The following is a 24,162-nucleotide window of genomic DNA, read 5'->3' on the forward strand; positions in this document are numbered from 1 at the left end:
AAAATGGACAAGCTTGGGGACAAGCAGAGTTGGCACCCAAACTGTGACAATACAGAGTAAGTAAGTCCTTAATAGTTCCTGCCCCACAAATATGTCTGTCAGATATACTGGGTCAGAAAGCTGAAGATGATGCTCCGACTTTAGAGAGTTTTGGGAGACTGTTCACACAGCAAACTGTCTCTATCATCTTCTCATTTTGGAAGCTGCTAACCTGCACTTCCTGTCTACTCAGATAATTAATTTTATTTCTTCTCAAGTCTCTGATGGGATTGAAGGCCAGATAGATTAGTTTTACAATTAAGCTTAGTTGTTTAGGAGTTAAGATGTTTTTAAGTCTAGATAGGTGTTTTAAGTTGATAATGAAGAGATATGATAGATATTGATTTACATTCAGAATTTTAGACTCACCAAGATAAGAAAGATGTTTTCTTTAAGGCTGCCAAATACAAATAGCCAAAACACTATGAGTGTAACATTTATATATAATTCCTGATTATTGTGTGGTTCTACTTGCTGTAAGTAGTTTATCGTATATATGTGTAATAATATAAATGTATATTAAAAAGAAAAAATAATAATAAAAGAAAAAACTTATCTTCTGTTTATATTTTTAAAACAATTAAATTTTAAACATTTACCAGGAAATACCCCACTCACTTGTAAATTACATTTATGTGTGCCTTTGAATGTTTTTCCTTTTTATATGAGTTTAAATCCACAGGCATTGCAGTTAGGGCCTTGTGAATCCAAGACAAATATTCTTCCACTGATACGTGTACCCAGCCCTCTATGTATGTATACGTGTGTGCACGTGTGTGTGTGTACGTATGTTCAGGCTGGCCTCAAACTTAGTCTTTAGCTCTGACAGGCCTTGGACCTCTAATCCTCCTGTCTCAGCCTTCCAACATGCTAGGATTATACAGGCTTGTGCCACCAGGCCTAACTTTTATATAACTGAGGTCTAAAATTACTGTGGAAATTATCCCTCCCCTTCCCCCCCACAAAAAAAAAATCCCCCACACTTTTTGAGAGTATGAACTTTGAGTTTATTATCCAGTGGAATAACAAAAATTTAAGTTATAAATTTACATTATACAGTGCTATGAAAAGAAGTGTGAAATGGGCCACAGTTTTCTTTATTCACTTCCTGTAAATCAACATATGAGAAGTCCTGGCTTTCCCCCGCCCCCCCCCCCTTTCTTTCTCTCTCTCTCTCGGGTTTGGGAGCCAACTTACAAATGAGCAATAATGCTGTAGATTTTTCTGTATCTTGCTACTTACGTAACTCCAAATGTCAAAGCCTGAGACTAAGAACGGAGGCCTCCTGACGATTAGCATTTGTGTCCTCTTCAAAAACCCAAGCATGCTGCTGCTGCCGCCGCCGCCGCCGAGGAACAGCTCCCTGGTAAAGAATTACACGCCGTGCTTTTGGTTCAATTCTGTCCTGATGCCTGAATAATTATTATAAGATTCTTAGGTGTCTTGAAATTTCCAAGGCTCTTGGAACCCTGATTTGCCAAATATGACAGAACCAGAGGGTAGACAAAGCCAAGCCCGTCACTACGTATTTCCGCCTTCTTGAAGTTATGAATGGTAAGGTTGGAGCGTTACTGTTTGTTTTAAAGAGCTTTAGTTGGAGCAAATATTAAGCCCTGTCATTTTAAAAGCCAACGGCCAGTTCCCTAGCACCATCAGAGTCTTGTGGAAATAACCAGACACAGCAGATTGGCTATTTGTCAGGGTTGCTTTACAGTGCTTTCTCTGGTAACCAGGCAGACTGTAAAGTAGCCAATCCAGACAGAACTAACATGTCTCCTTACTGCTGTACGGGTGCTCAATAGCTGTTAGAGTGTGTATGTTTATAAAGATCTGAGGTGGCACAGGCACAAGAACAGCTTCTAATGGACCAAAGCATCTAAAATAAACCTTTCCTCCTTATAAGTTGATTGCCACTGGCACTTTGCTACAGCGATGACAAGTTTACACAACTGCTTGTGCCAATGCTACACAGCTGACACCACATGTGCTCCAATCCTTCCTGGACCTGCTTCCTTGTAGAGCATGGGATGAAATACAGCTTTCAATTGTTTCCTCTGGACTCTTAAAAAGATTTTTAAAAATCTAATGTAAAAAAAAAAAAAAAAATCTAACTCTGGTGCCTCACATTTGACCATGTCCCCTGGAGGGGGAGACCTGGTGGCACTCAGAGGAAGGACAGCAAGTAGCCAAGAAGAGACTTGATACCCTATGAGAATATATAGGGGGACGTAATCCCCCTCAGGAACAGTCATAGGGGAGGGGAATAATGGGAAAATGGGGGGGGGGAGGAATGGGAGGATACAAGGGATGGGATAAACATTGAGATGTAACAAGAATAAATTAATAAAAAAATAAAAATAAAAAATAAATCAAAAAAAAATCTAGTGGGATGGAAAAGAAGCCTGTTCAATAGAATATAATTTTAACCATTAATGTGAAAAACAGAGGTTTTTAAATTTTTTATTTTATGTGTATTGATGTTTTGCCTGCATGTATGTCTGTGTACCACTTGCATGCTTGCCTACCGCCTACCCATGGCAATCCATAGAGGCCAGAGGCATTGGAGCTCCTGGAACTAGAGTTACAGATGGTTGTGAGCAACCGTGTGTGTGCTGGGAATCGAGCCAGGTCCTCTGGAAGAGCAGCCAGTGCTCTTAGCAGCTGAGCCCTCTTTCCTACCCTGGTAGTGACCTCTTAAATTCTACTGTAGGCGCTCTCTCTCTCTCTCTCTCTCTCTCTCTCTCTCTCTCTCTCTCTCTCTCTCTCTCTCTCTTCTCTCTCTCTCTCTCATCTCTCTCTCTCTCATCTCTGTCTCTCGTGTGTGTGTGTGTGTGTGTGTGTGTGTGTGTGCGTGTGTGTGTGTGTGTGTGTGTGGTGTATGTGTGTGGGGGTGTGTGTGTGGTGTGTGTGTGTGGTGTGTGTGTGTGGTGTGTGTGTGTGGTGTGTGTGTGTGGGTGGTGTGTGTGTATGTGTGGTGTGTGTGTGTGTGTGTGTGTGTGTGTCCCTCTTTGTCTTTCTTTCTTCTCTAAATCTCTCCCTCTTTCTCTTTCCATCCTTTATGAAGTTCATAGCTTTGCTCTGCCCCATTCCCCCACCATGCCTTGCTTCACCACAGGCACAAGAACCACTTCTAATGGGCCAAAACATCGAAAATAAACTTTTCTTCCTTATAAGTTGATTGCCACTGGCACTTTGCTACAGTGATGACAAGTTTACACAACTGCTTGTGCCAATGCTACACAGCTGACACCACATGTGCTCCAATCCTTAGAGGCCTCACATAACTACAGTCTTAGACACAAACTGCTCTCCTTGGCCTTTCTCCATTTCCTTCCCCGTTCCCTACCCTCTTCCCTCACTGCCTCATGTCCTAGTGTGACACCTTGAAATAAAATGCCAGGGAGCACTGGAATTGTAGGCATCCCCATGCCTGGCTGAGTCTTAGTGATTTCTATATTCCTGTCAGACAGTGCACTTGAAGCCAGCTTGCTCTTTTACTGGTCACGCTCTAGAGCAGAGCCCTCTGCACTTCTGTTCGCGCTACCAGTGGGGTCAGCTACTCTCCTTTAAGTCTAGTGTGTAGCATGCCTGGGCTGTCACAAACCCAGTGGGGGGTGGGTAACAGATACACTCATCAGAGCATCCAAAGAGACCATTTGCTAATGACAGACTGGGGGAAACAGCATCGTGACGACACCGGCTCTGGCCAACTGCAAACAACTTGCCCATCAAAAATAGGCACTCAGCAGAAAGGCCATAAGTTTGACAGGGAAAGGTTGGAAGGAAGAGAGGGAAGAGGAAGAGTCATTCGATTATACTTTAATGAAATAAAATATTTTAAGTGGGCATTCGGTGAGTCCTGTGGTATGTGAATTATATTCCCCGCAAGCAGGTGCCAAAAAAAAAAAAAAAAAAAAAAAACAAAGCAAAAGTGGAAAGTCAGTGGTGGTTGGAGCATCCAGGCATGCATTTTCAAAGACAGTGAGTGGCTCCTTACAGGGAGCGGCGACATAAGCTGGGAGAGCCGCTGTCCCTCATCAAGCAGGTCTTCAAGGGAAGCAGGAAGCGGCCCTGGCTCTGAACTGATGCTCAGAGGCTTTGTGGGTTCCGACTGGAGACCATCACACACTGGGCCACCTGCTGACCCTAGCGAGGGCATCGCTGACGACATCGAGGTCATACCGCAGCTCATTCACGGCACCAGTTATGCTCTCGGCGTCTCTCAGGACCTGAATGCTCTGCGTGTACGGGTTGTGCTTCACTCCAAATGGGCGCTTCACTGTTTTGGTAAATTCTCTATTGAAGACAACAAGCAAGGGGGTGTTGATGCCTATGAGGGTAGGTGACAAAACTAAATAAAGGACAGGAGACCTGGTTACACACACACACACACACACACACACACACACACCTGCTTTCTTTGTCATGATAGCAGTGGCCTCAACAGCATCTACTGTGGCCTCAGTGGGAGAGCATGCATGAAATACTCAATCTCTCCCTCTCCTTCTCCCTCTCCCTCTCCCTCTCCCCACTCTCCATCCTCCCATACTCTCTTGTCTCATGATCTACAACCCATCTTTTGACCTCTTGGCTTCACTAAGGCACTCAGCCATGGTAGCTCTGTCTGCCAGTAGATAGTGACACTACTGAAACACACAGTAACAGACTCCTTGCTGTGCCTTACATAACCAAAGGAGGCAGGAAGGGAGAGACTGGGAAGAGTCCTACTCTCTGTACTTGTGTGGTTTTTCTGCTTAGAATGTTTCTAGTTCCCTCTCACAGGACTCGGCTTTTCCCTTTCCTCAAGATTTAAAACCTGCCTCCTGTATCAAGCCAGCATGTGAACCTCTTACTTGGTGCCCTACAGAAAGCAATCGCTCTCAGGACCCCAAGGATAACTGCACAGCCAAGAAGAGTACATGCTTGGGGACTGGGTCCCAGGTTCTCATCCATCTGGTCTCCCCAGCAGGGACTGCTGCAGCTTGACACAAGGACGCCATTTGTGCTAGAGAAAGCTCAGCTGCTATTGTTACATAGCTCTATGCATAGCAAGCCCCTGGAAGGTAAGCGTTGTCTTCCATCCCTGTCTTCAGGGTCCTCACAGTGTGGCCTCAAGGCCACCTTCATCACATGCTGTTTTCTGCACCCTGCTTGTGTAGTCACTTGCTCCCTGCTATCTGCATCTTAGTGCGGGTTTTGCTTTCACCTGGAGCTCACAAGACTCTCCTAAAAAGCACATGTGCTCCAGTTCTTCCATCCTGACTCTGTGCTTAGCTGATGACGAAATGGGACCTCTGGCTGTTCTGACATACCCCTGTGCCTTTCGATCTCACTGTCTTCCAGTGTCATTTCAGCCTAAAACCTAACAATCTAAGCTCTAGCTTAGAACTTGCCTCTAAGGTTTCTGTGATTCTCCAGCTAGAGAGGAGACCAATGGAGGAGGCAAGACAGCGTTTCCTCTCTGGCACCACTGTTGCCATTTTCATATGACTACAGTGTCTTGTCTATAATTTCTTTCTTTCTTTCTTTCTTTCTTTTCCTGCTGAACTATAAACTCTGCATGGAAGGATTGGGGAGGAGCCAATACCTCAATGTATCCCATGAGCAACTAATTAACATACGATTTTCAACCGACTCTAAACAACGGACATGTCCCAGGTAGAAGGCTCCTGGTAGGCTCCCAATTAACCTACTCACCCATAACCGTGATCATTGTATCTTTGAACATTGCTTTTGCCGCAAATGGAAGCTCAAGGGACACGGATTTTTACCTCATCTTCTCCTTTGCCTCTTCAAAGCTCTCAGATACAAAGTAGACATCCTGGAAGCTTGTGATGAGACATTCCTGTTTGCAGGCAACCTCGGGGTCAAAGGGCTTAACTTTGGCATGTCCAGAAAGTGCATGCTGGGGGGGACAAAGAGTGACGATCAAATACTGCCTCTGTCTTCACAGAATGCATGACTGCTGTGGCTGGCTCACCTCTGACCTGAGTTATGCAGGAGTACTGACTGCAACCCCAGACTGGCTTCCTACATCTCCACTTCATCCAGTCTGGACCAAAAAAACCAAGTTTGCTGTCCCCAACATCTGAACCCAAGACCATCTCTGTCGCTCGATTCTAACTCTTTTCATCACATCGGAGGCACCCAAGGCTCTTTATTTGTTCACTTATGTACTTATGCATTATGGCACCTTCTGTCTACCTCCACTGGTCACTTGTACACTTGGCTTAGACCCACCACCAGAGAGCAGCCTCCTTGAGCACAGGGCAGTACCATGGACAGCGTCTGCAGCCTGGCCCACTCTACTGACCTCATTCCTTCCTTATGTACATTGATTTCATATCCCTAATCAGTACAGAACTTACTGCTTGCATCCCACAAGTTTATTTAAAATTTAAAACGCTTTCTATTCAAAAGACATGTTTCTTTCTAGCAATTTGGGGAGAGTAGAGAAAAATGTTCTCAAATTATGTTTAGTGCCACCTCAAATATTTCCCATAATAAACGCTTGCTCAGGTACAAGCTCTGCCTTCAGGCATGTGGATCGAGTTGGTAGACAGTTAGACACAGCTACGTGCAGAGACTGATGACTCTTACTTTGAGCTCACTGATGGAAGAAAGCAAGCCAGCGCCAAAGACTCTCAGCTGTCCATCTTGTTTGCATAGACCGAACTCCACAGTGAAAAAATAGCACTGCAAAAGGATGTCAGCATCATGATTGCACCCTGAACATCTCAGTCTACAGCAAGTACCAATTCTCAGTCACTGGCCCAACGTACGCCAGAATCAACCCAGAGACTTCCCAGCCTGGGCCCGTGTTCTTTCACAATCTGGCCCTGGCCAACGTCAGGACTTTGCAAACTTGACGTAAAGACTCTCATACACAGTTGAAAATTACCAAAGAGTCCAAAGACCTCTCTATGTGTATGTGTAACCATAGCCATATTGACCATAGTAAAGTTAAAACCAAGAAACTAATTAGGTGCTTAAAAACTCAACTTTAAATACTGAAAACCCATTGTATGATAGCATAAGCACATTAATAAAAGCACATTTTACAAAGCAAAAAGTAACAGAAGAGTAGTGTTGTTCTTACAATTGCTGTACCTCTTTCTAATGTGTTTTTATTATTCTTACTTATGTGTACATATGTGTGGACCCACAAAGGCAAGAAGAGGGCATGATGGGATTTCCTGGAGCTGGAGTTACTACAGGAGGGTGTGAGCTGCCTGGTGTGGGTGCTGGGAAATGGTACCCAGGTGCTCTGGGAAAGCAGGAAGAATGCTCCCAACTGTGGGGCCATCTCTCCACCCTCATCTTTTTAACTTTAACGCAATGTCGTTTACATTTATTTGTCTGTGTGCACATGCCTGTGGAGGTCAGAGGACATCTTGTCGGACAGGCTCCTTCCTTCAGTCGTGGGATGGAACTCAGGCCATCAGGCCTGGTGGCACGGGGCCATCTTGCTGGCTCTGGTTTTAATTTTTGACATTTATCATCCTATGGGTTCACAATGTGAGTTGACTGGATCAGCTCACCCACCACTGTCTGCATCTGCATCTGAATGGACCTTACATAATGTCTGGTGAGAAGGCAGACGGATTACCGTGTCTGCTTCTGTATCTAATCTTTGGCCATACGTTGTCTTGAATCGATTATATGGAGGAGGCTCAACTTCACACAGTTATGTAGTTAGAAAAGGGCTGGGTATGTGGATAGTTAAACTGCCGCACGCAGCACATGCCAGTCAGTTAAGGTTCAGATTCAATGTGACGCCGGAGCTTGGTCCATCACGTTAAAAATACATTTTACACCTTATACTTATGAAGAGCTTTGCCCCCCAAATGACTCCACAAAAGCTCTCAGGAACCTCTAGCACCCCCAAAGCACAACTCAGAACCAGTCAGCCTGTTCCACATGCCTCCTCCACCCTCAGCTGTTCCCAGGATCCTACAACGCATGTCCTTCCCCGGCTCATAAGACATCACTCATTTGGGGGGGGGGTCTTAAAAACTAGCATATTAAAGCAAACCTGTGCTTCTCTGCCTTGTTTTAAAGCTGGGTCTCTTCAAGAAACCTTCTATTTTTGTTATCTTCATTTAACATTATTTAGATCCATAAACATTTAAAGCAAAAGCAAATTTTCTAATGGTTGCCTTGAACACGGACCCCAAAAGGCCCAACTATGCCTAACCACACCCAGCAGGGAATCCTAGGCTACACCACTATTTCCAGATGCATACCGTTGCCAGCTTTTGAACAGTCTCCTCTGAAGCTCCAAGGGAAGCCAGGCCGATTTCCTGGGAGAACTGAGCAAAACTGGGTTCGGCCAAGAGAGGAACGTGACCCAAGAGTTCGTGGCAGGTGTCTCTGCAACAGAGACAGAGTCTGTCACACCGCTATGATTGGCACACGTGCACAAACAACTGTCAAACCCAGTCCAAAGTCAACCTTGCCTCCTCTCTAGTTTGTCAGGAGTAATACATCATAAAAGATATTAACGGAATAAAGAAATGCCGTTGCTTGGTTCCAAATCTTGTCCCCACAACCCACATCCACTGATATCCCAGGTCCCTGACCCAAATCAAGTCTCTACTCCCAACTTCCCTCACAAGGCGCTCTCTCATCACACGTCCCAAAACAGCTCATACACATGCCTGTGTCCTTCCCTGGCTTTATTCTCCCCTCCCGCCCACCCCCCCCATGGCCCAAGCCATCATCTGACATGATACATACTATGTTTACTTGTTTACATCTGTACAATCCCCCAAAATACAAACTTTATAAGGACAAAAATTCTTATTTGGTTTTTACATCCCTTGTGCACAGACAGAACTGCATCTGACACCTAACAAGTTACCAAGATGATGATGGTGATGATGATGATGATGGTGATGATGATGATGATGGTGGTGATGATGATGATGATGATGATGGTGATGGTGATGATGGTGATGATGGTGATGGTGATGATGGTGATGATGATGGTGATGATGGTGATGATGGTGATGGTGGTGATGGTGGTGATGATGGTGATGGTGATATAATGGGTTGAGTATGTTATGGAATACACTTCAATGCCAGTCACTGTCCTAAAGGCTTGGCATATGCTGCTGCATTGAATACTTACAAGGCGCCTTGTGAAGTGAGTTACCACTACTATAAATAACCATCCGAGGAGCGAACGACTTAAGTACTTACGGTTCTGGAGTATAGAGGGGATCTGAACTGTGCCTCACATACTGAGTGCAGTGAAAGACTCGAAAGGCTAATCCTGACAGGAAATCTCTTGGTGAGAGGTAACCAGCCACGGGACGGATGGAAAACCCTGTGCATTCTGCAAAGTAAAGGAGAAAAGAGAAAACCTTCACCACCCACACACACATCCCTGACATTAACCAGCGGCACCAGTTGTACTTTCTTTTTTCTTTTTTTTTTTTTTTTTTTTTTTCAGTTGTGCTTTCAAAGGAAGTTAAAATGTAGCATACGCGTGCTACAGGAAGCAAAGCGTTATTAAGCACATCCCGCAGTCAGATTCTTTTGCACACCACACCTCCAATTGTGTTTTTCTCTTTATTATAAGAGCAATAGAGCATTGAATAATGTTCTCAGGCAGCACAGGGGGTGATAAAGGTGGAATACAGATTCGGGAAGCCTTAGGTTACACTTGGCGCCCCCCGCCCCAAACAGAGAGAGCATTGTAACTCTTACACACTGACCATGGGAATGTAAACTGGGGCAGCCATTATGGAAGTGTCTCAAAATGGGAACAAACAAATGACCAAACAAACTAGAACTCCAGATAGACCACCCCTGGACACATTCCCAACGGCACGAAGTCAACGCAGCACAGAGATCCTTGTGCGTCCGTGTTCATTGCTGCACTAGTCACAGTAGGCAGGAGATGGAGTCAGCCTAGCTGTCCATCAGCAGAGAACAGGAGGGGCGGGGAAGCAGTACAGATACACAGTGGGATTGCATCCCATCATAAAATAAATGACATCATAACATTTTCAGGGAAATGGATGGAATTGGAGATCACTGTAGTAAGAGAAATAAGCCAGGCTCAGAAAGACAAACACTGAATGTTTTCTCTTATAGGCGGAACCCAGATTGAAATCCCATGGGGGGCGGGGATCTTAGGGGAGGAGAAAAAATAGGGCAAAAGCAAAATGGCACGCATGTGACATGAGCACAATCGAGAAACTGTGTAGGAGAAGGAAGGGGTGGTGCGAGGTGATGACATCAGACATATGGCACCTGAGACTAAAACATAATAATGGAAGCCAGGCAGTGGTGGCGCACGCCTTTAATTCCAGCACTTGGGAAGCAGAGGCAGGCGGATCACTGTGAGTTCGAGGCCGGCCTGGTCTACAAAGCGAGTCCAGGATAGCCAAGGCTACCCAGAGAAACCCTGTCTCAAAAAAAAAAAAAAAAAAAGAAAGAAAGAAAGAAAAGAGAAAAAAAAAGAAAGAAAAACAACAACAAAAACCAATAATGGAACCTTTTAATTTGTATGGTACTTTATAAATTAATTTTAAAGTCTTTTTCGATCATAGCCATTTTTGGTTGTTTGGCTTGGTTTTTTTGTTTAGGTATTTTGAGAAAGGGTTTCTCTGTGTAACAGCCTTGGCTGTCCTAGACTCACTTTGTAGATCAGGCTGCCTCTGGTTTAGTGTGAGGTACAAGACAGAGTGCACAGTGATCTCTCAAGCTACGGAAGCCCAGTAGCCCCTTTTTCTAGTACAAAGAAGACAGTCTTTGCATTTGGGTGGAAGGGAACCATCCAGGTTAGGTGAAATAGAAAGAACTACAGAAGATAATAACGCCTGCGAATAGCATAGATGAAAATGGCTGTGATCACCAGGGTGGTCACACACACCTTTAATCCCAGCACTCAGGAGGCAGAGACAAGCAAATCTCTGTGAGTTCAAGGCCAGCCTGGTCTACAAAGAGGACAGCCTGTCTCCAAAAACCAAAAGCAAATAAATAGTCACATGTAACCAGTGGCCACCATGTTTGACAGAATTGGCCCCCTTGTCTCACATTTCATGTGAGCTGTCCTCTATTTTGGATTTTGTCTTTGACACTCACCCTTGAAACAGCAGGGTGGCCCTGGCCAGCCCATCTCCAGACCCCAAGGGAGGAACTTTCAAGTTCTTCTTACTTTCTTTTTCTCTTTCTTTGTTTGTTTTTTGTTTTTTGTTTTGTTTTTGTTTTTGTTTGTTTGGTTGGGTTTTTTTGGTTTTTTTGTTTGTTTGTTTGTTTTTGTTTTTTTGAGACAGGGTCTCTCTGTGTTAGCCTGGGCTGTCTGGACTTGCTTTGTAGACCAGACTGACCTTGACCTCACAGCGATCCACCTACCTCTACCTCCAGAGTGCCAGGATTAAACGCATGTACCACCACTGCCCAGCCTTCTTTTTCTTTTTTAATACAGTGTTTCTCTGCGGAGCCTTGGCTGTCCTGGCCTCGTTTTGTAGACCAGGCTGGCCTCGAATTCACAGAGATCTGCCTGTCTCTGCCTCGCAAGTGCCGGGATTAAAGGCGTGTGTTGCCATGCTCAGCTAGCTTTCAGTTTTCTTTGTTGTTGTTGATGCTGCTGCTGTTGTTGTTAATTCACATTACATCCCTATTGTTGTCCTCTCGTCTTCTCTTCTCACTCCCACCCCCCCCCCATCTGCCTATTTCCCTCCCCTAGACCTCTGATAAGGGGCCCTCCTACCCTACTGTCTGGCCACAGTCTATGAGGTCCCATCAGGATAGCCTGCACCCCCTTCCTCTGTGTGCCTGCTAGGCTGTCTTGGCAAAGGGTGGTGTCCAAATCATGGGCACCAGAGTGCACGGCAGAGGTTCAGCAGCAGTGCGCCCTCTAGCTTTCAGTTTTCCAACCACAGCAAAGCTTCGGGCAAACAACGCCTGTGACGTACATTCAGCCTGCCGTGGGAGTCCAGTAGGGCCACCTGCACTGACTCTGTGCCGTGTTTTCAAAGCTTAGTTTCTAATAAGAAACACATTCATGATTTCTGCCCTCATGAAATGATGCCATGTTCTCCTGTTTAGTTCCTTTAGGTTTTTACGTATGTTTTTTTAAATACGGAAAAATAAGAAGAGGGATAAATAGGAAGACGTCTGTTAACAGTCCATGTAAGAAAGGCAGGCAACACTTTTAGCCACGAACGAAAGATTAACAATATGAACCAAGAGCATAACTTCCGGGCTGGGGGTGCAGCTCAGAGAGAACTCCAGCCTAGTGTTCCTGAGACCCTGTGCTGAGTCCCCAGCGCTACAAAGCAGCGCTTCTCCCCAAGGCCTCTGACTTGCCGAGACAAAAGGAGATACTGATTTTTCTTAAGCTCAATAGAGTCTGAAGAGCCATGATCATTTCTACATTGACTAGGAAAAAAATAAAGAGGCCTGAATCAAGCAAAACTGCCCTTACCTTTTGTTTACTCTTCTAGTTTCACACATATCTTTGTCGCAAGAAAATCACAGAATCTTTGTGTGAAAAAATACTCAAGAAATCCTCCAGCCACTAGCAATACACCCCAGCATCAGAGACCACCCAACCTCAGAGACCACACAGCACCAGAGACCACACAGCCATCAGAGATCACTCAGGATCAGAGACCACACAGGCAGAGATCACCCAGGATCAAAGACCACACAGCATCAGAGACCACACAGCACCAGAGACCACACAGCATCAGAGACCACACAGCATCAGAGGCCACACAGCATCAGAGACCACACAGCACCAGAGACCACACAGCACCAGAGACCACACAGCATCAGAGGCCACACAGCATCAGATGTCACACAGCATCAGAGACCACACAGCATCAGAGACCACACAACATCAGAGGCCACACAGCACCAGAGACCACAAAGCATCAGAGATAACACAGCACCAGAGACCACACAGCACCAGAGACCACACAGCACCAGAGACCACACAGCAGCAGAGACCACACAGCAGCAGAGACCACACAGCAGCAGAGACCACACAGCAGCAGAGACCCTAGTCTCCTCTACCACATCCCTAAAGGCTAGTGTGCAGGTTTGGTACAGATACCCTCAGTGATAGGATCTAACCACTTTACAAGGCTGTTTCACATGGGTCTTCTAATAAAGTCCCCTTCTTTATTTAAAAGTCATCTAGTATACATTCCAATTTGTCCAATGTTTAAGCATTTGGTGAACATCCCCTACATCCCCAACCTGCTTCAGATTTGACCTATGTGACACTTTTTTTAATTCCCTTGCAACTCTGCTCACTTTGCTCTCATGCTCTCCTCAACCTGTGGGTCAAAACCCCTTTGGGGGTGGGGAGCCAAATGACCCTTTCACAAGGTTCACCTAAGACCATCAGAAAACACAGATACTTCAATTACCATTCATAACAGTAGCAAAAAAAAAATGTTTATAGTTGAAGGTCACCACAACACAAGAGCTGTATTAAAGGGCCACAGCATCACAAGGGTTGAGAACCACCACTCTGAGCTATTCAGACTCCTCTTTCCAATGTGGTGCCCCATCCTGGATCCAGTACTCCCGGATGAGTTTAGGAGACTCTGGACCTTCCACATAACTAGTCTTCATTCCGCCACAACCAACGCTGTCACGGTCGAAACAGATCCGCACCCCCTTATGCAGGCTTATTACCTTTTAAAAAGTTGGAGACATCTTCCAGCTGCGGGATGTTGTCTTCCCGGTACCCACAGTGTTTGGAGAGCAGAGGAAGGTTTCTCAGGTACTCCCTGCAGGCGTGGGTCGGGTAGAGCTTATTTAGCTCTCGGAAGATGGTCCCCCAGGTCTTAATCTCTTCTTCCGTGAATTCAATCTTGGGAATGGAGTCCCCACTAATGAGATCAAGATGGGCAATGTTGCACTGCAGGCAGCCAGTTACACTTAATTGCCTTTCTATTTACTAAGTCAGCAGAGCTCATTCTGTTTATTTTCTATTTTGTTATCTCAAAGTTAGACATGTTGGCTTGTAATATACTTACTGCTTGTAGTTCATAGCCAACTCTGCAAAATACTTCCGTCTTCTACGGTAGACGTTGTCTTTGAAGCCCTGATAATGGAAATTAATTAACTATTGAAACTAAAAGTGCTTGAAAATGACATTTAGAAAACACTTCATTGTTTTGACTGGAGATATTAAGGAACTACATAATTGTTACCACAAGCAAGTATTGCTTAGAAATAGGTGGCAATTTATATTTTGAAATCAGCAGTTACATGGTAGCTTTACCATCCAGTGGCTACAAAGGAAAATGATACTTTATATGCAAAGATTTTGCAGTAACAGCAAAGACGAAAGTCTAAGTAGAGCAGGTACCATCCTAGTACATAGCCCTTATCTTCTTTTTTCCTTAGTCACATCACTGCATCTTCAGCTACATTACCCATTGTAGAAATTAGTAATAAAACAGTAAGGCTGGGCTGTAAACAAGCAACAAAATATCTGCCTAGGATGCTTGACCCAGCACTGTAAGTAATACTAAAATAGAAATTAATATTTAAAATAGTGCCTTAACTGAACTAAGCTTCCCAGCACTAATCCCCAAGCTGCGTCTGCCATGTGGAGAGAGATGGGTAGAGGACAGAGGGGGGCATGAAAAAGCACACAGGAAGGAAAACATGGTCAGCATACAAAAATGCAGGCCAGGCCACGCTTCTGGTGCTTGAATGATGCATGGACGGTGTCAAAGACTAGTTCAGGGCCTGCAAGTTGGAGGTCTGTCAAGGAGCTTGGATTTGGACCCAGAGGTATATTGGTGATCTCCTTCAGACTAGCCACTATGTAGCCCATATGCCATGAAATAGCCACTCACAGAAATTAAGGCCCATGATCATGGTTTTTGTTGGTTTTTAACTCTGAGACAACATCTCACTGTCTTGCCCATTCTAAGCCTTGAAACTCGTAATGCTCCCACCTCAGACTTACAAATGGCTGAGACAATAGGCCGGTCACTGTGCCCGGCGGCCATCCTTACCCAGATGCTCAGACCGGACAGGTGTGTTCAGGGTGGTATGGTCATAGACTGCACCATCTAATTTCTGAAAAAAATTGTGTCACCTCAAAAGGAAACATTGTGCTACCTATCTCTTCCTCATTCCCCTCCCAAACCCCAGGCCCCTACAACCAGTGATCCAGTCTGTCTCTGTCTCTCTGTCTGTCTCTGCCTCTGCCTCTGCCTCTGCCTCTGCCTCTGCCTCTGCCTCTGTCTCTGTCTCTGTCTCTGTCTCTGTCTCTGTCTCTGTCTCTGTGAATGTGCCTCTTCTGGATACTTCAGGTAAATGGGACCCCACAACACGAGGCCTTTTGCGGCTGGCTTTGTTCAAGGTTCACCCCTGTTGTAGCATGGTATTTCGTGCTCATTATCATTTTGGTCAGAAATGGCCTTGCTATGTATCCCAGGTTGACCTCAAACTAGTGGTAATCCTCCTGCCTCGGGTTCACCAAGTTCTGGGATATTGTGCAGGAAGCTGCACATCCATCTGTTGTGCCTTTTTACGGCTGGTAACATCCCATTGCCTGGCTCCGCCCACCTTCCTTTATCTGCTCATCAGTTGGCAGGCACTGGACATTGCCTACCTTCTTGCTATCATGGATAATAGTGCTGTGTGGACAAGCCACGGTGTGATGTCTAGAAGCGGAGAGAAAATAGTCATTAGAATATTCTAACGGCTTCAAGTATGTGATGATAGCAAGGATGGAGGCAGGGAAACCAGATGAGAGATGTGGTAATCAAAATTTTTTAAAAATTGAAAGCATGAAGGTGAACATTCTTAGCAGCAGACATCTGCAAAGCTGGCATTGTAGCATTCTGTTAACATGCCCCAGCGCTTCTTGCCTCAGAACCTTTGCTCACATTGTTTTCCCCCTAACCTGTCTTTTCTTCTCATCTCTCACCTACTGAAATATCTTGAGATCCAGTTGAGACATCACCTTTCTCTGATGGCTTCAGGCAGAAGCATCTGCTCTCTTGTGTGTGTGTGTCCAACTCGCTAACGTCATCTGGCACACTTTGTTTTAGCTTGCAGTGTGCTAATTCATGCTAGTTCTCAATTAGGCTGCAAGCTCCTTTAGGGTGAGTACCCCCATCTCACTGCAATAGTCCCTTGGTAAGATTATCTGGTACACAGATGGGTCTGCCGGAGGCTGTCTAAAGTGACATAAGGTCACATGCGTGCAGCTTAAAAAGCAGGAGGCATAAAGTGAAAGTTGGGCCCGAGAGCCTCCACTGTTGCATTCCCTCCCGCCCTTCCCTCCCAAGAATCCTGAGCTTCGAACACAAGCCCGATACTCAGGATTCCAACTCTTGAGCTCATGGCTATACTGCAAAATTCTCCAAGGAAACAACTTCCCAGATCATCAACAGCCTAGTCAGTCAATCAAACTGGGAAGCATGGTGCTGGGTTTTTGTTTTTTTGTTGTTGTTGTTTTTGTTTTTGTTTTTTTGACCCATCATTATTGTCATTTCAAACACACTAGCTCATTTCAGGGGGACCTGACTACACACACACTCAGCTGCACAGCCTTGAGGATACCTTAAGAAGGGGACTGCCAGGAACAGAGCCTATCTCCATGCCAGTGAAGCTGCATACTTTCCTGCCTGCTGACTCAGTTCATCCACCATGGAGGGCCGCTGCTGATGCCTGAAATCCCAATTCTATTTAGTTTAGAAAATTATTTTCTCACCATCAAGTTACCCATGCTATTTGGGAGGCGGAACAAAACAGGGCAATCAGAGTAAGTGTAGTCAAAACATCTTATATGCATATGAAAATATCATAATGAAACCCAGTATTTTGTATAAATAAAAATATATATATATAGGCATTGGCCCTACATGCTGGGGAGATGACTCAACACTTAAGAGCACTGGCTGCTCTTGAGGATCCAGGGTTCAGTTCCCAGCACCTACATGGTGTCTCATAACCTTCCATAACTCCAGTGCCAGAGGATTCAGTGCCCTCTTCTGTCTTCCAGCAACACTTCAGGCATATATGTACATGCAGGGGAAACACCCATACACATAAAATTAAAGTTAATAATCTCTTTTTTAAACGTTTTAGTCTTATAAAAAATTTTTAAGTTGCTCTTACTTTTTAATTTGCCTTAAATTATTTTTACTAGACTACTTTTTAAAAATATTTACAGGATGGTCTGCGTCGAGTTCGGATCCATACATCAGCACTCTGTTGGCACAGAAGTCCAGGTCAGAAATCTTCTTTGGAAACCAAGGGACAGTCTCCATAACTGCAAAATAAAACCCCAAAGCCACTGAGGGTTAACAAGACTGTCTTAGCTGAAGAGAAATTCAGAACCAAGTGCAGGTGGATGAGACTGAAACTTGTATATTGAAGGAAAATGAATATGATTTAAATGAACCACTCTATTTCTAGGAATTATATTTTAATTAAAATCATTAGCTTTAGCCGGGGGTTGGGGGGCAATAGCCTGTAATATCAGCACTCAGGGAAGCAGAGGCAGGTGGATCTCTGTGAGTTTGAGGCCAGCCTGGTCTACAAAGCGAGTCCAGGACAGCCAAGGCTACACAGAGAAACCCTGCCTCGAAAACAAAACAAACAAACAAAAATCACTAGCTTTTCTTTTTCTTTTCTTTTCTTTTCTTTTCTTTTTTTTTTTTTTTTTTTTTTTTTTTTTTACTTTTCAGGTTGATTTCCCAAGTGCCAAAAAATACTGTACTTAAGTAACAAATGCTTAAATGTTTTAAGACACACAGTAGGGGGCTGGAGAGATGGCTCAGTGGTTAAGAGCACCGACTGCTCTTCCAGAGGTCCTGAGTTCAATTCCCAGCAACCACATGGTGGCTCACAACCATCTATAATATGATCTGATGTGCACTGTATACATAATAAATAAACCAAAAAGAGATTTATTTAAAAAAAAAAAAAAGACACACAGTAGTTATCCTGTGAAGGCAGACTGGGCTAATGTAACTCTACAGACCAACATGCAAGTCCAGGGAGGACTTTTAATATCTGTGGGTCTTTTTGTTGTTGTTGTTGTTTTGTTTTGTTTTGTTTTTGAGGCACAGTATCACATCTAAATATCTAATTTTTTTTTTTTTAGTTCAGTGAATGTGTGTGCATATGAGTATTGGTGCCGGAGGAGACCAGAGGTATTGGATCCCCAGGAAGTGGAATCATAAGTCCGCCTGGTGTGTGTGTGCGTGTGTGTGTGTGTGTGTGTGTGTGTGTGTGTGTGTGTGTGTGGTCTGACATGAGTTGGTGTGCATTAAACGTCAAAGGAGCCATCTAGTGTTCTACACAGCTCTTCACTGTGTAGGTGAAGTGAGCAGACTGCTGGTGTTAAGACAGTTTGCCCAAGACAACCAACCGCTACCTGTGGAAGAGAGAGGCCAGGAACTCAGCCTTTCCTGCCCTGCTCTTTCTGGTTGAAGAGCGTCACTCAGGGACTCAGGGAAGTTGCTCTCCGCCACCCAGAAGTGGAGTTAAAAGCACAGTTTAACAATGACACGAAAGCATGGCACATGAACAGCGGCCCTGGCCACACCCCAAATATTGGGATGTAATTTGAGGATACTCCACTGAGGATAAAGTTACTAAACTAACCCATGTGTCTCTTTTGTCCTAACTAAATTACAGTGATTTTCTTTGGTCAGTAGCGGAGACCTTAGGCTCAGTCTTTTCCACCTGAGCGTCTGAAGTCTGGGAAGGCTTTATAAACACTGCAGCGCTGGTTTTGGTGGGACTGTGTGTGATACATAATAGGGTTCAGATCACTGATGTCCAACACTGCCAACATCCCCCCAAATTCAAATATGCGTTAGACACTAAGCTCTAGAGATTTATGAAGAGTGTGGGTAGGGGGAGTGCAGACTTATGGAATCAGGAAGTGCTTTAGAAGCTAAGAGAGATCACTGACCTCTGACCCACCCCCTCTTACATGCAAGGCTCTTTCACTCCCACCCTCCATCAAACGCTGCCTCAGTTTTCTCTCAGAATTCAGATCAGCTACAGTTTCTCTTCCCTTCACTATCGCACTGGAAGGACTTTGAAAAGACAGAGTTTCCTTTTCATCTCCTTGTCCTCAAGATGAGTGTGAGGCTGGACTCACAGCGGGCGCTTACTCTCCGAGGTGGGGCCCCCACCTTCTCACACGCACGTACCGTCTTGCTTCAGGGCGAGCTGGTCGGGCGAGTCCACAGAGAGGACAGTGGTGTGGGACTTCAGCAGGGGGAAAACATCACTCAGCTGTTCTCTGCTGACGTCACAGTCCACGAAAATCTCGAATTCTGAATTTCGTCTCTTTGATTTCCGGGACTCTATATGTAACAGGTTCACGTGACTCTCCTGTGTGAGGCAGAGGGTAGAGACTGCATGGACCTGCCCCGGATGTTAATATGTTTTGAGAAGAATAATTTCATTAGCACTAAAAACAAACAAATTAACACTTGTCAGAACTAGCTGAAAGGGGGGAAGAAGATCCGCTTGTGCTGCTAATGGCAAAATGATGCCCTCTGCGAATGTATAATATTAAATGAAAATATAAACACGCATCATACGCTTCAGAAAACCATCAAGTGACAACCAGGCGGCCAGGGCTTGTTAGAATTCAGATCTAAGGACCAAATGCTGGCCTGGGCATGGTGGCTCACATCTCCCTGTGCATCACTCAGGAGGCTAAGGAAGTCCCAGCCAGCCTGAACTACACAGCGAGGCCTTGTCTATGTAAAACAGATGCACAAAAACAAAAACTTGGAATAAGGAAAGACAGAGCAGACTGGTGCTTTCCTTTAAAATTTATGGAATGTGTTGAGTTTTTAAAGCAAGTACAGAAACTCTAACAATAAAGAAAAAGGAAAGGCGATGGAAGGAAAAAATACAGGTATATACTTTCAAAGATAATCAATACAATAAAAATAATAATAATACGAGCCAAGCTTGCTCATATAGGCCTCAAGTCTTAGCTACTTGGGAGGCTGAGGTAGGAGGATCATAAGTTTGAGGGCAGCCTGGATAACTTAGTGAGAGACTTCCTATCAAAATAATAACTAAACAGAGAGAAGAGAATACACCTGACAGAACCCTTGCCCATCAACCTTCACACCCTAGGAGTAACCTGAAGGATGACGATGATGATGGTGATGATGATGATGGAGGAGGAGGAGGAGAAAGTATTAAATTTGGAGAAGAAGAAATAAAGGAAAGGGGGGTATCAATATCATTGTTCACATTAGAGAACAAATTAATTCCCATTGCAGGGAGGGAACAAAAGCATTATTTATACTCTCTAACACAGCACCCCAAAGGAGTCAGGGAGAGAAACAGGCTGAAGGGAGCTGGTTGAGGCTCTGCCGTGTGGCAGGAGGCCTGTCTCTCACTGTTCTAGAGAAGTGTCTACATTTTAATGTTTATTCTTTGAATGGCTAAACAGCATGTCATGCAGAGACAAACCTGCTTTATAATCAGGAGAGTCAGCATTTATTGGCTGTTTCCCTTGTATGACCTCAAGTACTTTGAACAGTTTAACTATTAATTCTTAATGACACGGGGCAGGCAGGGTTCTCTCTTATCTATATTGAGACATGCAGAAACATTAACTCGCAGTGACCACCGAGCTAAGAAGGGATTTGTATGCAACACGGTCTGCTTCTGTAACCTGCCCAGCCATGGTGTTCGAGCACCATAACTTGGCCTGCTCACAGTTTGTTGGAAATCAATGTGTGTGTCCATGGGTCCTTTTTTTTTTTTTTTTTGGTTTTTTCGAGACAGGGTTTCTCTGTGTAGCCTTGGCCATCATGGACTCGCTTTGTAGACCAGGCTGGCCTTGAACTCACAGCGATCCGCCTGCCTCTGCCTCCCGAGTGCTGGGATTAAAGGCGTGCGCCACCACGCCCGGCTTGTGTCCATGGGTCCTTAAGCTTGGTTTAGAGCACCTGGGTTGGAGCCTCCAATTCAGCATCATCATCGAACTCGGTGTCTCTCTCTGCTTTACACTGGAGCAGTCATGCACTTGCTAAACTGTTTGTTTAACGTATGCCTCCTTTCCAGATCATACACACCATGTGTGGTGTGTTCAGATCCACATGCTTACTGTAGAGTCCAGCTCCCTGCACATAGTAAGTGCTCAATAAACATGTGTGCTCCACCCGATTCACCCATATTTCACCAGAATTGTAGGGGAGGGATGGGAGAGATGGGGCTCGGTGGGTGAAGTGCCTGTGCCCACGAGCGTAAGGGTCTGAGTTTGAATCCTCAGCACCCACAGAAGAAGCCAGGTGCGGCCACTTGCAGGCAACACCACACTGTAGGGTTGGAGACAGGAATCCTGGGGACTGGCTGCCTGCCAGCCTAGATCCAGGCTCAATGAGAGACCTTGTCGCAAAGGAATAAGATGGAGAATGACGGGGAACAGCACCTGACATCCTCTGCTGCGCTCTGCACATATGCACCTATAACACACACACACACACACACACACACACACACACCATGTGCATGAGTGCACACACGTGCATGTGCATACACGTGGGGCACATGTATACAGACAAATGCACATGCATAATAAATAAAAACATTACATAGGGACATTTTAAGGCTCATAAATGGGGCCAGAGAGATGGCTCAGCCGTTAAAGGCTAGGCTCATGACCAAAATTATAAGGCTCATAACATAGGCCACAGTCTCCCTATGTTAAACTGAAAACATATTTGAGGGCCACATGGAGTGAGGCTCTGGCAGAGGCAAGGGACATAATTGCAGAACCCTTGCTACTTTGTCACCTGAAACTCTTAATATATCAATAAATAATATAAATACTACATAGTTAGGCGTTTCTTTAAGTGTAAAAACACTTCATTTAGTTGAAGTCTCTCAAGTGCATGCAGTGACTCCTCCCCCAATTTCCTTCTTGGCTATTTGTGTCTATTCCTTTCTAGACTGCTGTATTTCTCAGTCATTTCTCAAAACTGAACACTATCTTATGTGTGTGAGCCTGAGTGCTGGTCACCATAGGTGCGCAGTGCCCAGAAGAGGACACACGATCCCCTGGAACTAGAGTTAGAGACAGCCGTGAGCTGCCTGACGACGTGGGCGTGCTAGGCTCTGAACCTGTGTCCTCTACAAGAACAGCGAGTGTTTTTAATGGTTTGAGCCGTCTCTCCACTCCCTGAACAACACTTCAGCAAGGTAAATTAGGAGACGTCCATAGACCGCCTCTGGCCGCCCCTTACATTTCAAACAGAATCTCAGAGACTCATCTTCAGACGGGCTTTATGGAAAGTCCATACCTGGAAGATTTTCAGTGCTTTTATGAGTCCTCCAAGTTCATTCTTTAAGGAAAAAATGAGAGTCACTCTCCCCCTTTCGGAGGAATGTTCCTTGATTTCCTTATTGTCTTCAATCATGGTGAATCTGGAGTAGGAGAGGTCAGGTGAGTGGGCGGTAAGCACAGAGCTGGGCACCAGAGGTAGCAACAGTGATCTCATCCACCTCCTGCTCCCAGGTGAGAGGTGAGATGCCGCCTGGCGCCTACATAGCGCCCAGAATGCCAAAGACGCCTGATGTGTCTCTGCACTTCTCCTCTTCCGCTTTCTTACCACTGAGGGCCCTGAGACAGCCTGCCAGCCTCAGGCCGACTCCCTGGTCACTTGAGCCCCAAACTGAGTCCTCTGGGAAAGCCTTCCTCACCTCCCATCACATTTGAGTCATGGGTAGCTTCCCTGCATGCCTCATTCATATATGTCCTGCACCCTAAAATGCAGGAAGGCTCCTTCAGTGTGGGGCCAGGCCTCCTGTTTATCCTTTGCAAACTCAAATGGGGATTCGAGAGACTAACATGCGTGTGCTCACACCGCTGAGGCGGGTGAGGATACATGTGTGCCCTGGGCCTTTGACGGCACACATCTTTCTGCTGTCCTGAACATTTTCCAACTGACCTGAAATCAGGCCCTGTGCTGACAGCCACATTCCCAGGGCACCAGGAATGTTGCCTGTTGATCGGCCTAGCCTCAGGGCATCCATTCAGCAATCTTAAAGCTCTTGTTGGAACCCCATGATTTTCTCTGGTATTTCTCTCCCCGACCACCACCCCTTTAGACTGCTATTTCACTTTAAGGCCCTTTCTAGCCAGGTAAAGTAAAAGGCAGGGGTCTCCCTCAAAGGGAAAGGTTTACCCTCAAAGGCAGGGGTCACCCTCCCTCAATGGTAAGGATCATCCTTAAAGGCAGGAGATCATCCTGAAAGGTAAGGAATCACACTCAAAGGCAGGAGCCTCCCTCAAAGGCAAGGAGAGACCCTCACCTGGATGACGATGCTCCAGTGTGCAGGATCCAGCGCTGGAAATCAGACCTGCCAAGAAGGAGGCCCCCTGATTAGTAGCCTTGGCAGAGCACAGTGAAGGATATGTGCACACCACCAACTCTTTCTGTCCATAGCTTCACCACCAGCAAGGGAGACTTGGGGTTCTCTTGGGCACAGTTTGGAGATAGGATTGAAAGCTACAGGAAGGAATGGTTTTGAGACAATCCCTGGGGATATTGGTTTTCTTTTCTAAGTGGGAGGTGGGAACAAAGTAGAGATGAAATACAAACAAAACGGCTTAAGGCCGCACACAGGAGATAAAGGAACCTTCTAGAAGGGCAAGGCGGGGGCCTGCGTCTCTCCCAGAGGATCAGGATGATCTAGGGGAGTAGCTACAACACGTGGACACGTGAACTGAGCATGTGACCCCTGAACACTTAGTTAGAATCCCACCCTAAAGTGGGGGCTTTAATCCCAGCACTCAGGAGGCAGAGGCAGGTGGGTCTGTGAGTTGGAGGCTAGCCTGGTCTACAGAGCAAGTTCCAGGATAGCCAGGACTACACAGAGAAGCTCTGTCTTGAAAAAGGAGAAGAAGAAGAAGAAGAAGAAGAAGAAGAAGAAGAAGAAGAAGAAGAAGAAGAAGAAGCAGCAGCAGCAGCCCACCCTTGGCATGCCACAGGCACAGACTTCTGGGGCTTGTATTCCCCATCTCCATTCTAAGATGGCTAGGATGAAACATCAATGGGGTTCACTTAAAACCTCTAAAAATCAGATCATTACATGTAATCAGAGTTAAGATTACCTGAATTACTAACTAGC

At 45.4% G+C, this 24,162-nt stretch overlaps 1 protein-coding gene across 1 annotated transcript; it reads right to left on the reverse strand.

Annotated features, from left to right (window-relative positions):
• Positions 1–4,160: 4,160 nt before the first annotated feature.
• Positions 4,161–22,452, reverse strand: Tph1 (tryptophan hydroxylase 1). The gene is made up of 10 exons (XM_051148599.1): positions 22,332–22,452; positions 19,209–19,392; positions 17,211–17,311; positions 14,049–14,116; positions 13,705–13,901; positions 9,244–9,379; positions 8,286–8,412; positions 6,640–6,735; positions 5,811–5,944; positions 4,161–4,335 (listed from the first exon to the last, which is right to left on the reverse strand). Exons 1-10 carry the CDS (start codon positions 22,446–22,448, stop codon positions 4,161–4,163), a joined length of 1,335 nt encoding a protein of 444 aa, XP_051004556.1. The 5' UTR covers positions 22,449–22,452.
• Positions 22,453–24,162: the final 1,710 nt, after the last annotated feature.

This window comes from Acomys russatus, chromosome 7 (genome assembly GCF_903995435.1).
Source record: "Acomys russatus chromosome 7, mAcoRus1.1, whole genome shotgun sequence".
Classification (NCBI taxonomy): domain Eukaryota; kingdom Metazoa; phylum Chordata; class Mammalia; order Rodentia; family Muridae; genus Acomys; species Acomys russatus.

What these genes read in the sequence shown, in the direction of transcription:
- Tph1 (XM_051148599.1), bottom strand. Translation starts at nt 22,448, where the DNA reads ATGATTGAAGACAATAAGGAAATCAAGGAACATTCCTCCGAAAGGGGG. An exon ending in AAGCACTGAAAATCTTCCAG is followed by an intron (nt 19,393 to 22,331) that starts GTATGGACTTTC and finishes TGCCTCACACAG; the next exon opens with GAGAGTCACGTGAACCTGTT. An exon ending in CTTCCATCAGTGAGCTCAAA is followed by an intron (nt 5,945 to 6,639) that starts GTAAGAGTCATC and finishes TGTCCCCCCCAG; the next exon opens with CATGCACTTTCTGGACATGC.